Raw genomic sequence first — 11,934 nt, forward strand, 5'->3', positions numbered from 1 at the left:
CTTTACATACATTCCAGTCAGGGTAGCTCTGAAACATGAAGTATTTAAGAAAAATGTATTTAAGGAAATTGTATTCTCCAGATTACTTTGTTTGGAAATAGCATTAAATAAATGCCTTTTAGAGGGAGATTTTCTAAAGGCACAATTGAATTAGGCACTGGAACACCATTTGCACTACGCTTAGTGCTTAGACAATGCCACTACTCAGATCACTAAATTTTTTGACACACTCTTTATGTACACAACTACTATGTACAATAATGACAGTTAGCAATATGTTTTAAGGAAAAATACTGTGTCCCAAGTGACTATTTGGAAACATCCTATATGTCCCAGAGTTGGAAATTCTCCATATACCTGATAAAAATAATTTCTTAAGGGCATTAGTATTTGATAATCTAAATCACAACAAGGGAGCAGAATAAAGCTTTTTGTTCCTTATATACAAAAGCCCATTTTTTTTTAAAACTGCTTGTGTTTTTAAATTGTGGGACTATCAAGCCTTACCTTTTCTGTTTTTTGGAGATTCTTTTTGGAGGGAGCACTAGAATAGGAACTTTCACAACCTTAATGTAAGATCTGGAAGTGGTGAATCTTTTTGGCTCTCAACTGTTTATGCTAAAATTTTAAACGATGACTGAGAAAACATGCCTTGATACCAATTACGTCCTAATCCTATGTCCTTTTCAAACTTAATGTCTTCCATGAAAAACAGGGTAAACACAACCTAGATTTCCAATGAAACTAACAAAGAAAATAAAGACAAAACACTCTTTTTTTCATATATGAAAAAAAGACTTTTTCTTTGAATGTTATCTTTGAATCATTCACAAGACACACCGTCCAGTGACAAAAAGCACTTCTCTCCACCAGTTTGCTAAGGGTATGGGAAGAGCTCCTAGCACCTCAGCCCCAGAAGCAAGATGTCCTATTTCAGTTATACCCCAGAGAAATAACAAAAGTAATTTCCCTTAGCCCATGATATAGCATTCCTTCTTAGTGATGTAAGTAAATATGCTCTAAAACACTGTACTATTGAAAACAACTTCCTCACTTTTATTGTTAGAAATAATCATAGTAAAAATATTACTTCAGTTTTAAAGAAAAGTTACATATAAATATTCTCTCGTGGATATAATTTTGCAACTGAAACCCTGACTATAAAAAGCAAAGTGCAACACAGCATCTTTGCATCTGATTTCACCCTCCACCCCTTCCCATTTTGGCATTAACAAAAATATAACTGCAAGATCAACAAAACCATGAAAATTTACACAGAAATGAAAACACGCCAGTGACTAGCTCCAGTATAGTCTTACTTAAAAGTAAAAGAACTCTATTCTCAGTAAAATGACTTAACATCTCTCTAATAGTTGTACCATCAATTATGTAGAATTAAGAATTCTAATAATAAAATTTACTCAATTTCTGTCTAATCAAAAAGCATTTTAAAAACTTTTGTTCTTGGAAAAAACATTCAACTTGAAAAAGCCCGAATATTGAATTCCCTTTTTATTAATATACATTTCAGATTACTGATTGAATTAATGTAGCTTTCCCCTCAGGATGCAGAGGACCTACACTTTTTAAATAGTCACGTGACAAGATTCTTCAACAGCATTTTGGTACTGGGTTTCTTCATCAAGCTGAAGATTCTACACACAATAAAAACATTTAATCAAAAATTAACAAATACTGTAGACAAACTATTCAATTCCATCTGGTTCTTTGTTATATTCATGTATTATTTGTTGACTACATATGGCATCTAGAGAAAGAATTTTTTTGTTACAATATATGTATCAAGGAGGTTGGCTAACCATTCAGTACTATATCTCACACAGATACCAAAGAGAGATGAAAGCAGAGGAGTAGAACTCTTCGGCCTAATGGATACAGTCCATCTCTCCTTGACTAGATTCTATTGTGAACTAGATAGTGAGCTAGAGGGTTTTCTGCCCTATCATTCTTATGAGAGTTTCCAATCAGCCAATAGACCAGAAGGACATCAAAAGTTCACCCTAATACTATATCTCCAAGGTCTCAGATTCTTCTCTCTTTTGGCTGGCAAAGCAACAGACACCATAAAGGTGGCAGTCTGGAGTCTGTCACATTTCCCTTGGGAATAGAGGCAGTCTTGGGCAGCTTTGCAAGAACGAATTCGCTTTGTGCAACAAAAATCGTCTACATTAGTTGAGCGTTCAGCATGACTTAGCTGCATCTGTTGCCAACACTAACTGTCAATAGTAGTTACTATTTATAGTATAGAACAAGTGTTCTCAAACTTCATTGTACAACAAACCCCTTCTGACAAAAAGTTACTACATGAATTGGGAAGGGGCCAGCAGCACCTAGCATGGGGAAGGAGAGAAAGCCACAGTCCAAGTCTCACTACCTGGGGGGTGACAGAGCTTAGGCTTTAGCCAAGGTCGCAGCAAGTATAATGTTGGTCCCTGGAGATACGTTGGGAACCCAACCCACAGTTTGAGAACCACTGAACTATAGACAACAGTTCAGAAGTAGCAGAACTTCCTCTAGGTAGCAGGATGCACAGCACCTAAACATGTTAAAGTTGCATATCTTCCAGGGACTCTGCAGCCACAGAGGCTAATTTATTACTTTCCTTTATAGAGAAAAAAAGTTCCCTATTTCTTTGAAGAGAAAGAAAAAAGGAAAAATGCTTACCACAAATTCTCCATAGTCGAACTGGTGTCTTAGATTTAGATGGCTAACAAGATTTCTAGTAACCTGACTAGGATCTGCCCATGGGAGAGACACACAAATTGGACAAACCTAAATTTGAAAAATTATTTAAAAATGTATCAGCCAATAAAAAGACATCATTATATTGTGTATTCAATGTAAAATCTTAATCTGATACTTATTCACCATCAAAAGTGAATGTGAACTAGATAGAATTTTATATAAACACTTTGAATATTATACAACTTATAATTTTCTAGATAAATTGTCTACTTGAAATTTAGTCCATTTTTTAAAAAAGGTTAAGAGCAGTTTGTCACTACAACTGCCCATAAGTCCTCCTGCCAATTTATTTTTAAATCAAAATCTCCTATATTTAAAAACTATATTCACTCTTCTTCCCCACTGATGTTTGTGTGGGTCTTGCACACAACTTGTATCACTAAGTAACTACACAGAAAAAACAGTAAAACTGACTACACAGAGAATAACTGAAAAAAAATCTTTCCCCTTCTAACTTTTGGTTTTAGAAATGTTAGTTTTCCTGTGCAATAACTGTATGCTACAAGACAAATAAGATTTTTAAACTGACAATGTTTCTTTAAGTAACAGCAATTTTAGTTACCAGATCAGAAAATTAAAGCATCAGGCTCAAAAACTGGAACAGTATACTTTTCAACTCAACAAACCAATTGAAACTAATATGACAAAGAAAAAAAAACCAAATGCCTTCTGAGTAAAGTAAAGAAAGAAAAGTTTTGGGTTTTTTTCCAGAAATAAATTGCAACTCTAAATCGGAGTGGGGAATCTTTTTTTGGGTTGGGGGCCGCTGACCCACAGAAAAATCAGTAGGGGGGGCCTCACACAAGTGAGGAGAAAAAAAAACTCACTGAAAGACACTCTCCAGAGTCCCCTTGCACCCCAAAGCCTAGGAGGAGCCCAGCCTAGTAGATTTTGTGTGCTCAGACTCCCCAATGCTAGTGGAGCCCTGAGCTTTGGAGGGCCAGATCCAGGCAACCAGGGGTCACATCCAGCCCCCGGGCTTTAGGTTCCCTACCCCTGCTCTAAAATAACTAAAATAAGGGGAGTTTAAGATGATTACATTGAATATATTCATATATATACTTACCACAGGAACTATCTGATAAAGGTGCCTATTGTTACAATGATCCAGTAGGTGTTGCCGGGTAAAGTTGGTTTCCTGACAGAGGGGGCATTTGAATGTGGGATGTGCACTGGAAATAAAAGTTATACAGTATTAAGTTTTATTTTAACGGTTCAATTTAAGAGATAGTAGAACATCTGCTGACATGTTATCATTTCCTTTATTTTGAGTACTAAATCAAAAGGTTATCTGATGCCACTTTGCTGAACTGTAAACTTCAAGCAAAGTCATATTTGTGTATCAATACATATTCTATTAAGTTAGGAAGTTTAGACAATTCTTTTGTCTTTTTTTACTGAGGCCATACAATGCATTCTGGATATTTTTCAAGTAAGAAGCAATAAGAACACCAGATTACAACTGATAAACTTGCATGTACATCAGGGGTCGGTAACTTGTGGTCCAGAGGCCACGTGTGGCCTACTGGGTCTCCACCTGCGGCCCACATGATGCCTCTCTCCCCATTTGCCCCTCATGCACTGGGGTACCAGAATCCCCACTTCCTACTCCTCCCCCTTCTTCCCACCACTTTCGGAGTGCTGTGAATCAGTCCCTGCTCCTCCTCCTCTCTTCCAGAGCTGAAATGCTGTGAATCAGCTGTTCTGAAAGTGGTGGGAGGGAAGAAGACGAGTAGGTAAGTGTGGGGCTCCGGTGCAAGAGGCACATGGGGGAGAGGGCCCCAGGGGGTTCATTGGGATGCAGGTGGGACACCAGTGGGCCATGTATTGCTGCAGCTCATCAAGATGAAAGAGGGCCAAACATGCAGTTCAGTTGGCTATCACTGATGTACATGAATATACCGTATTTTCCGGCGTATAGGGCGACTGGGTGTATAAGACGACCCCCTATCTTTTTAATTAAAAGATAGGGTTTCATCTTATACCCCAGCGCCCCTCCGCCTCCTTTGCTCCCGGTGTCCCTGGTCTGCTGGAGATGGTCCCCAGCAGACCAGAAGCACCGGGAGCAAAGCCGCCAGGAGCGCCTGGGCTGCCCCCCCCCCCCCCCGCTGGAGCCCCTCCGCGGCTTTGAAAGCCTCGGGGGAAGCCGGCGGGGGGGCATCCCAGGCGCGCATGGGCTGCCCCCCCGCCGGAGCCCCTCCGCGGCTTTGAAAGCCTCGGGGGAAGCCGGCGGCGGGGCATCCCAGGCGCGCATGGGCTGCGCCCCCGCCGGAGCCCCTCCGCGGCTTTGAAAGCCTCGGGGGAAGCCGGCGGCGGGGCATCCCAGGCGCGCATGGGCTGCGCCCCCGCCGGAGCCCCTCCGCGGCTTTGAAAGCCTCGGGGGAAGCCGGCGGCGGGGCATCCCAGGCGCGCATGGGCTGCGCCCCCGCCGGAGCCCCTCCGCGGCTTTGAAAGCCTCGGGGGAAGCCGGCGGCGGGGCATCCCAGGCGCGCATGGGCTGCGCCCCCGCCGGAGCCCCTCCGCGGCTTTGAAAGCCTCGGGGGAAGCCGGCGGCGGGGCATCCCAGGCGCGCATGGGCTGCCCCCCCGCCGGAGCCCCTCCGCGCCGCCGCGGAGGGGCTCCGGCGGGGGGGCAGCCCATGCGCGCCTGGGATGCCCTGCCGCCGGCTTCCCCCGAGGCTTTCAAAGCCGCGGAGGGGCTCCGGCGGGGGGGCAGCCCATGCGCGCCTGGGATGCCCCGCCGCCGGCTTCCCCCGAGGCTTTCAAAGCCGCGGAGGGGCTCCTGCGGGGGGGCAGCCCATGCGCGCCTGGGATGCCCCCCCGCCGGCTTCCCCCGAGGCTTTCAAAGCCGCGGAGGGGCTCCGGCGGCGGGGCATCCGGCGTACAAGACGACCCCCGATTTTGGGGGGATGTTTTTTAACATCAGAGGTCGTCTTGTACGCCGGAATATACGGTAATGATATTTTTTTTAAAGATGTTTGTCAGACTCCCATAAGAAATTTGAATTGTCTTCTCCCTATGGGATATAAATTAGTGATATCAGAATGTAACTGAATAGTTGTATAACTGCATGAAATTTTAATGGTTACAGGACTAGTCAATAGTCCCAGAGGCAGGGCCTGCAGCCAGCATGCTCTGGGTCCCACTCCCAGGGAGACCCCTGCCACCTGCACTGCCACCTCTAACAGAGGCAGCAGCATGGAGTGGCACCAGCCCCTGTCCATGGGAGGTCAAAGCTTCCCATGGACAGAGCAGCCTGTGTCCACAGGGATATCGGACCCTCCATACACAGGGGCTGCTAGAGGCAGCTGCATGGGTGAGGAGGAGGAGGAAATGGCTCCGCAGAGCCGGCATGTGAGGAGAGTCAGCTTAAAAGTTTTCCACCTGTCCCTCTCACCTTCCATGCTGCTGCCTCTCTATCCAAGGCAACACCATAGAGGTGGGAGATGGGGGCGGCAGATCTGGTGCTCATGGGGAGCCGCCTTAAAAGCTTGCTCCTACTTCCTCCCTCCCCCTGCTGCCTCTATCAGAGGCACCGGGAGGGGAGGGAAAAATGCATGTAGTCAACAGGATTAACTGATAAGCCCAGGCTTATCGGTTAATCATGTAGTTGTCTCCACGCTGACATGTCTAATATCTAGCTAGAATTAATGATGGAAAACTTAATAATTTTTACAATACTTAATAGAAGACGCCTACCTTGCATCTTCCTGAAGTGTCTGAAGATTAGCCATCTCTCCATTATCAGATGTAGATGTATCGCTCCTATTACTTTATATAAAATGTTAGACAAAGTATACAAGTTTTAATTTGTTTGAATATCCAATCACGAAATAAACATAGGTTTTCTATAATTTTAAAAGAAAAAAAATTCCATTAAGTCCTATTAATTATAAACTGATCATATAGGTAGAACATATGGGAAACATATATAAGATGACAAATGTTTTGGTTTTATTTTGCACCAAGATGTTACATGGCACCCATGAAAATATTATGTGGACCGATGAAAACAGAGTTTTGTATATGGTTATCTATTCAACAGCAAGACTGAATTTTTGGGGCAGTGAGGAGGGTAACGGAAAGAGGACAAAGAGCTTCAAAGGCATTATATACTGTATGAACAGAAGACAAGGTGTGGTTTTCTAAAAGGCCTTATACAGCCATTTGCTCAGGATACTTTAGAATGGTAGTTAAATCCTCCATAATTTGAAACTGTGGAAATGAATTCATTCTATTTCCTTGTGATTCCACCACTGCAGGAAGTGCAGGGGGCCCAACCGCTGCTGAAACCCGCCCCCCCCCCACACCACAGCCTCCCCTCATCCCAGTAATTCCGAAGGCTGTGTCCCTCATGGCCGGCTTTCAATGGAGGGAGAAGGCAGGAAGGGGCAGTTTGGGGGATGGACATATCCCCTTCCCGGGCCACTGGGTCTCGTGGGTCAGACTGTGAATATGCTGTAGTCCGTAGATGGTCCATGGACTGTGAGTTTGAAACCCCAATCCATTCAAAATATTAAGAAATCAGGAGAAAAATAAAACTTCTGTAAACCTAAGAGCAGTCAGACCTGATATAAAGCAACGAGCTCAATTGCTGTTATGGGGGAAACAATCAAACAAACCAGTTGAAGGTGCTATCATATACACAACCTTAGGGAAAGTTTCTAGAAGTCATTCCAAAATATGCTGTAGAGCACTTTTCAAAATGCCACACTGAAGAATAGAGAAAAGCATCTAAAAGGTGTTTCTAGGTAAATATTCATTTTTGAAGCATAAGAACTTAGATAATACTGTTTACAAAAAGAAAGTGTGCCTTATAAAAAACTATTTTCACAAATTATCTGAGTTATACATGAAATACACTAATTACCTGTTCCCTGTTGAATCTTGAGAAATCTGAAAGTTTGGAATAATAGACGAAACACCATATTCATCCTGGTACTTCTTACATGTTTTATAATGGTGTCTCATGCGAGAAAACCTAACCTGTAAATGAAATTTCAAACCATTTAGATTTTACAAAAGAATTACTTCTGCCAACAGATTAAAAAAGCTTGTAAGAAAGAAAAACAGAAGAACCCTGTATAAGAATTTATTAAATGCTAATAGCTCTTCTAATGCAGCTTTAATAACTACATTCTGTATCCACTCCGTCTAACCATATAACACTTAACATATTAGGCATTATACTCAACCCTTGATACAAAAGGAAAAGGGATTATGGGATATTCATTTGCTTTAAACACACCCTTCCCCTTCAGCAATAATATAATACTTCATGATGTAAGCCCTCTTGCCACTTATGCAGTAAGTTACATCTCAAACTAACATTTTCAAGGAATCCTATTGTCAAGCAGGAGCACTGGATCCCTTGAGCATGACAAAGAGCTTAATACAATGGCCCCCAACGCGGTGCCCACGGGCGCCATGGTGCCCGCCGGGGCATTTATGTGCACCCACCGAATGATCTGGGCCGGCCCCGCCCCCGGCACGTGATGCGTGTGCGGTCCGGCCCCAGGCACATGGGCGGCCCCACCTGTGGGCACATGGCACATGGGCGGTGCTGGTCCCGAGTGCGTGGCGCATGGGCAGTGCTGCCCGCAGGCGCGTAGCACATGCCCGAAAGGTTGGGGACCACTGGCTTAATAGAAGCAAGTGAGAGCAGGACAGCTAAAGGGAGATTAGAAAAATGTCCAAAGGTTCATACCACAGCTAGTATGCTCAATTACATATGCAAGTGATTTTGTTATTTCCAGCTACCAGGTTGCAACTCAGTGTAAATAGCATTTGGTTTTATAGCTTATAAACCACAATGTTTAAAAGATTCCCTTGTCTTATTTTATTTTAACAGAGATCATGAACAACAAAGCCTCATACTCAACACTATTAATGATGGATCACACACAGTCCTCGGACACAAGAGTGAGTAAGGGTAGTATGAAGACTTCTTGGATTCAAATGCTTTATAAACAAAACCTATTGGATGAAATCCTGCCTCCATTTAAGCCAAGATTCCTATTAACCTCAAGAGGACCTGGATTCCACCCATAGTGTTTTGAACATTAGCAATCTCTTTACTAAAGTGAAAGCCAGAGAGATTAAATAATATGGTAGCGTTTACTGGTTGTGCTTATTGCTATTTGTATTTTTTGGTGCTCTTCTACTGTAAATTTGAGCATTTTAAAAAATATAGCACATTATTATAAGGTCTTGGATATATTTTCTAGCTGTTCTCCATTTCTCGTCCATGTTCTTTTGTCCACTTTTAGAGTTCTTTTCATTCATTTCTCTCAATTATTTGTATTTATGGAGAGGCCCATCAATTTGGCACTTTGCAAAAAAATTAAAACTTTCTTAAAATGCAACTTTATTTCAGCAGCCACTTTATTCCGATTTCAAAATTTGTTTGATAGCTAGGGACAAATTCTTAGATGCACGTGTGTGCACACCTGTCTCACTTGAGACTTGATGCTACAAGGTACTAGTCCCTCTAAATTACTGGACGTTAATGACATATAGCAGCATGAAGGATCAGGTCCCAAGTAAGGAAAGCTTATTCACTTGTAACAAATAAGTAACTTTTGTCTTTACTCCACCTGCTTTTCACAGCATCTACAACCTCCAGAAAGCTTCTTCATGTTGTTTTCAACATCCAGGGCTCTTCTGGGACATGATCTTTCTTTTTTAGTCACAGTTCCCCGGCACAGAGGACAATGCGTTCCACTTTCTCGTATTGCTGTCAGGAAACATTTCCTGCAGAACCTAATTTCAAAGTTAACACAAGCACGCATTAGTAAAATAAAAGCTAGATGGGTCAATATGTTCTGTGTTAGCTTCAAAGATGGTTAAGTAGCTATATTATTATTTCTAATAAAAATATTAGACATGCTTTGAACTAGCAGAAAGTTCCGCAGATTAGGGTAAGGGATGTAAAAGCCTGTTTGATTAACCAGTTAAATGTTAACTAAATGGTTGGCTGGAGCAGCCTCCACACCAGGGGCAGGGGCTGCTCCAGCCTGGCTGCTTCGCTTGGGGTCAGAAGCAGCAGTGGAGGAGACAGGGGGTTTATGGGCGGGGAGCCAGCATCTCCTGCTGCTGCCATTTCTGGCCCCTAGGGCTAGAGCAATCCCCCCATGCCAGGTCACAGGGCTGCTCCCAGGTAATGTATCAGAGGGGTAGCCGTGTTAGTCTGAATCTGCAAAGGCGACGAGGAGTCCTGTGGCACCTTATAGACTAACTGAAGTGTAGGAGCATAAGCTTTCGTGGGCAAAGACCCCTTCGTCAGATGCATGTAGTGGAAATTTCAGAGGCAGGAATAAATATGCAGGCCAGGATCAGGCTGGAGATGACGAGGTGGACCCAGGTAATGGTTAACCACTACCCAATAAGCACTGCCCATTCAGGAAGGCCAGGGGCAGCAGATACCTACACGTGTTGGCAGGTAACTGTCCTCACAGGCGTTTTGAACACCTCCTGGCACACTGGACAATAAAAATCCTCTTCATTGAAGCAAACAGTGGCAGGTTCCTCGGCCATGGCAGTGAGTCTTGACCGCTCTGTGGGAATAAGGGGGAGGACGATCACTCCCTCGCTCACTTCAGGCGACATGAGGCTGAAGCGGGTTGCCCGCGTGGAGGGATGAAGAAGGGCTGGCGGGGGAGCACCCCTTTACCCCCTGCAGCCCGCCCGCCCTTCCTGCTCCCGGCCACTGTGGGGCGAAGCGGGCGCAGGGGCAGGCGCGGCCGGGGGAGGCGCCGGTCCCTGTGGCAGCGAGGGCCCTGGCACCGCGGCCGGGCTGGGACTGCGGGAGGGGCTCGGGCTTTCCCTGGCACAGGCCCCACTGTCCCTGTTGCTCGTCAGACCGGGCCGCGTAGCAAGCGCCGGGCGCCCTCCCCCACCGCCGGGGCCGAGAGCGCGGCCCGCGGTACCTGGCGGGAGCCCCTGAGCGGGGCCGCCGCTGCGGTGTGGCCGGGTCCCTCAGCCGCAGCCCCCGGCGGCCTCCATGCTGCAGCCGGGGCCGCCGCCGCAGCTGTCCCGGGGCGGGCCGGGTTTCCATGGCGATTACCTCCTGCAGGGCCCGGCGGGATTGTTATGAAACAACAAGCGCGGCCCCCGCGGCGCGGCCCCCTTTCCGCCCCCGCCCGGGCCCTGCGCCGCCGCTTCGCTGCAGCCGCCCCTCCGCCGCCGCTTCCCCTTTGCGTCGGGCAAGGAGGGGCCCACGCGGCGCCGGCAGTTCCGGGGCCTTGGGCGCCCGGCCCGCTCAGTCTTCCGTGTGCCCCGCCGCTGGCCGGCCCGGCCCCTGGGAGTGGACTCGCCTTCGCCCGGGGGCCAGCCCAGCCTGGAAGCGGTGGGGCCCGCCCTCTTAATGACCGGCTGTGGCTTCTCCCGAGCCATTGTCCTGCCCGACGGAGCTTGTCCACTGCCCCTCGGAAGGAGACCTTGGCTAATGCAGAGGGGGCCGCGTTTGTACTTCTTCGATGGGGAGTTAAACCCCGATTGCAGCCTCCTATTGTAGCGGCATTGGTGCAACCCCCCCCAGGGGAGTATCGGTGTTGGGTGGGTAATTGACTGGCGGGACTTAACGCTTTTGGAAAGGCTCAGGGGGGCCCTCTCCAAAGATTTTGCTCCAGGAATATTTCCCCTAAGCTAACTCGAGAAAATACTAACAGAGACAATCCTGAGTATTAGGGGTTGGCGCTGGGACAGCTACACTGATGGCTAAAATGAAAGCTCATTCCCAGTAGGGATGTTAAATATCCCTGACTTGAATAGTGGAGTAGCCTCATGAAATTGTATCTGTTAGTCGACTAGGCCAGTGGCGTGCAACTTTTTTTCATTTGTGACCCCCACACTGCGGGGGCCACCAACAGCCAGATCAAAGTGCCACGCCGCACGGCCGCCAACAGCTGGGCCCAGCCCCCGGCCAGCTGGATCAAAACGCCGCACTGCGCGGCTGCTAACGGCCGCATCAAAGCACCACGCGTGGCCGGGCCCAGCCCGTGGGCAGCCAGCTCAAAGGACCGCAACCCCCAAGGGGGTCGCAACCCAGAGGTTGCGCACCACTGGACTAGTCTATAGTCCCCAGGGGCAGGGCCAGCAGCCACTGTATCAGAGGCAGCAGTGTGGGGTGCCAGGTGGGAGCTGGTCTGCCAGTTTAAAAACCAGCTCC

The 11,934-nt window shown here is 46.6% G+C and overlaps 1 protein-coding gene across 2 annotated transcripts; it reads right to left on the reverse strand.

The window, feature by feature from the left end:
* Positions 1–1,494: 1,494 nt before the first annotated feature.
* RNF138 (ring finger protein 138) lies at positions 1,495–11,029 on the reverse strand. Of its 2 annotated transcripts, none has more exons than XM_075920766.2 (8): positions 10,831–11,029; positions 10,195–10,321; positions 9,362–9,527; positions 7,636–7,751; positions 6,465–6,536; positions 3,833–3,938; positions 2,686–2,793; positions 1,495–1,655 (listed from the first exon to the last, which is right to left on the reverse strand). In XM_075920766.2, exons 2-8 carry the CDS (start codon positions 10,299–10,301, stop codon positions 1,587–1,589), a joined length of 744 nt encoding a protein of 247 aa, XP_075776881.1. In that variant the 5' UTR covers positions 10,302–10,321; positions 10,831–11,029; the 3' UTR covers positions 1,495–1,586. The 2 variants fall into 2 exon arrangements, with proteins under 2 accessions (XP_075776881.1, XP_075776880.1); XM_075920765.1 differs by having other exon boundaries at positions 10,694–10,833.
* Between the last annotated feature and the right edge of the window lie 905 nt (positions 11,030–11,934).

Source organism: Pelodiscus sinensis, chromosome 2, assembly GCF_052426305.1.
Source record: "Pelodiscus sinensis isolate ZL-2025 chromosome 2, ASM5242630v1, whole genome shotgun sequence".
NCBI classification, from domain to species: domain Eukaryota; kingdom Metazoa; phylum Chordata; order Testudines; family Trionychidae; genus Pelodiscus; species Pelodiscus sinensis.

Coding starts and splice junctions, on each gene's coding strand:
- RNF138 (XM_075920766.2), bottom strand. CDS start 10,301: ATGGCCGAGGAACCTGCCACTGTTTGCTTCAATGAAGAGGATTTTTAT. Junction 7,752..9,361: donor GTAGATGCTGTGAAAAGCAG/GTGGAGTAAAGA, acceptor TTTCATTTACAG/GTTAGGTTTTCTCGCATGAG. Junction 2,794..3,832: donor TTTATCAGATAGTTCCTGTG/GTAAGTATATAT, acceptor TTTCAAATTTAG/GTTTGTCCAATTTGTGTGTC.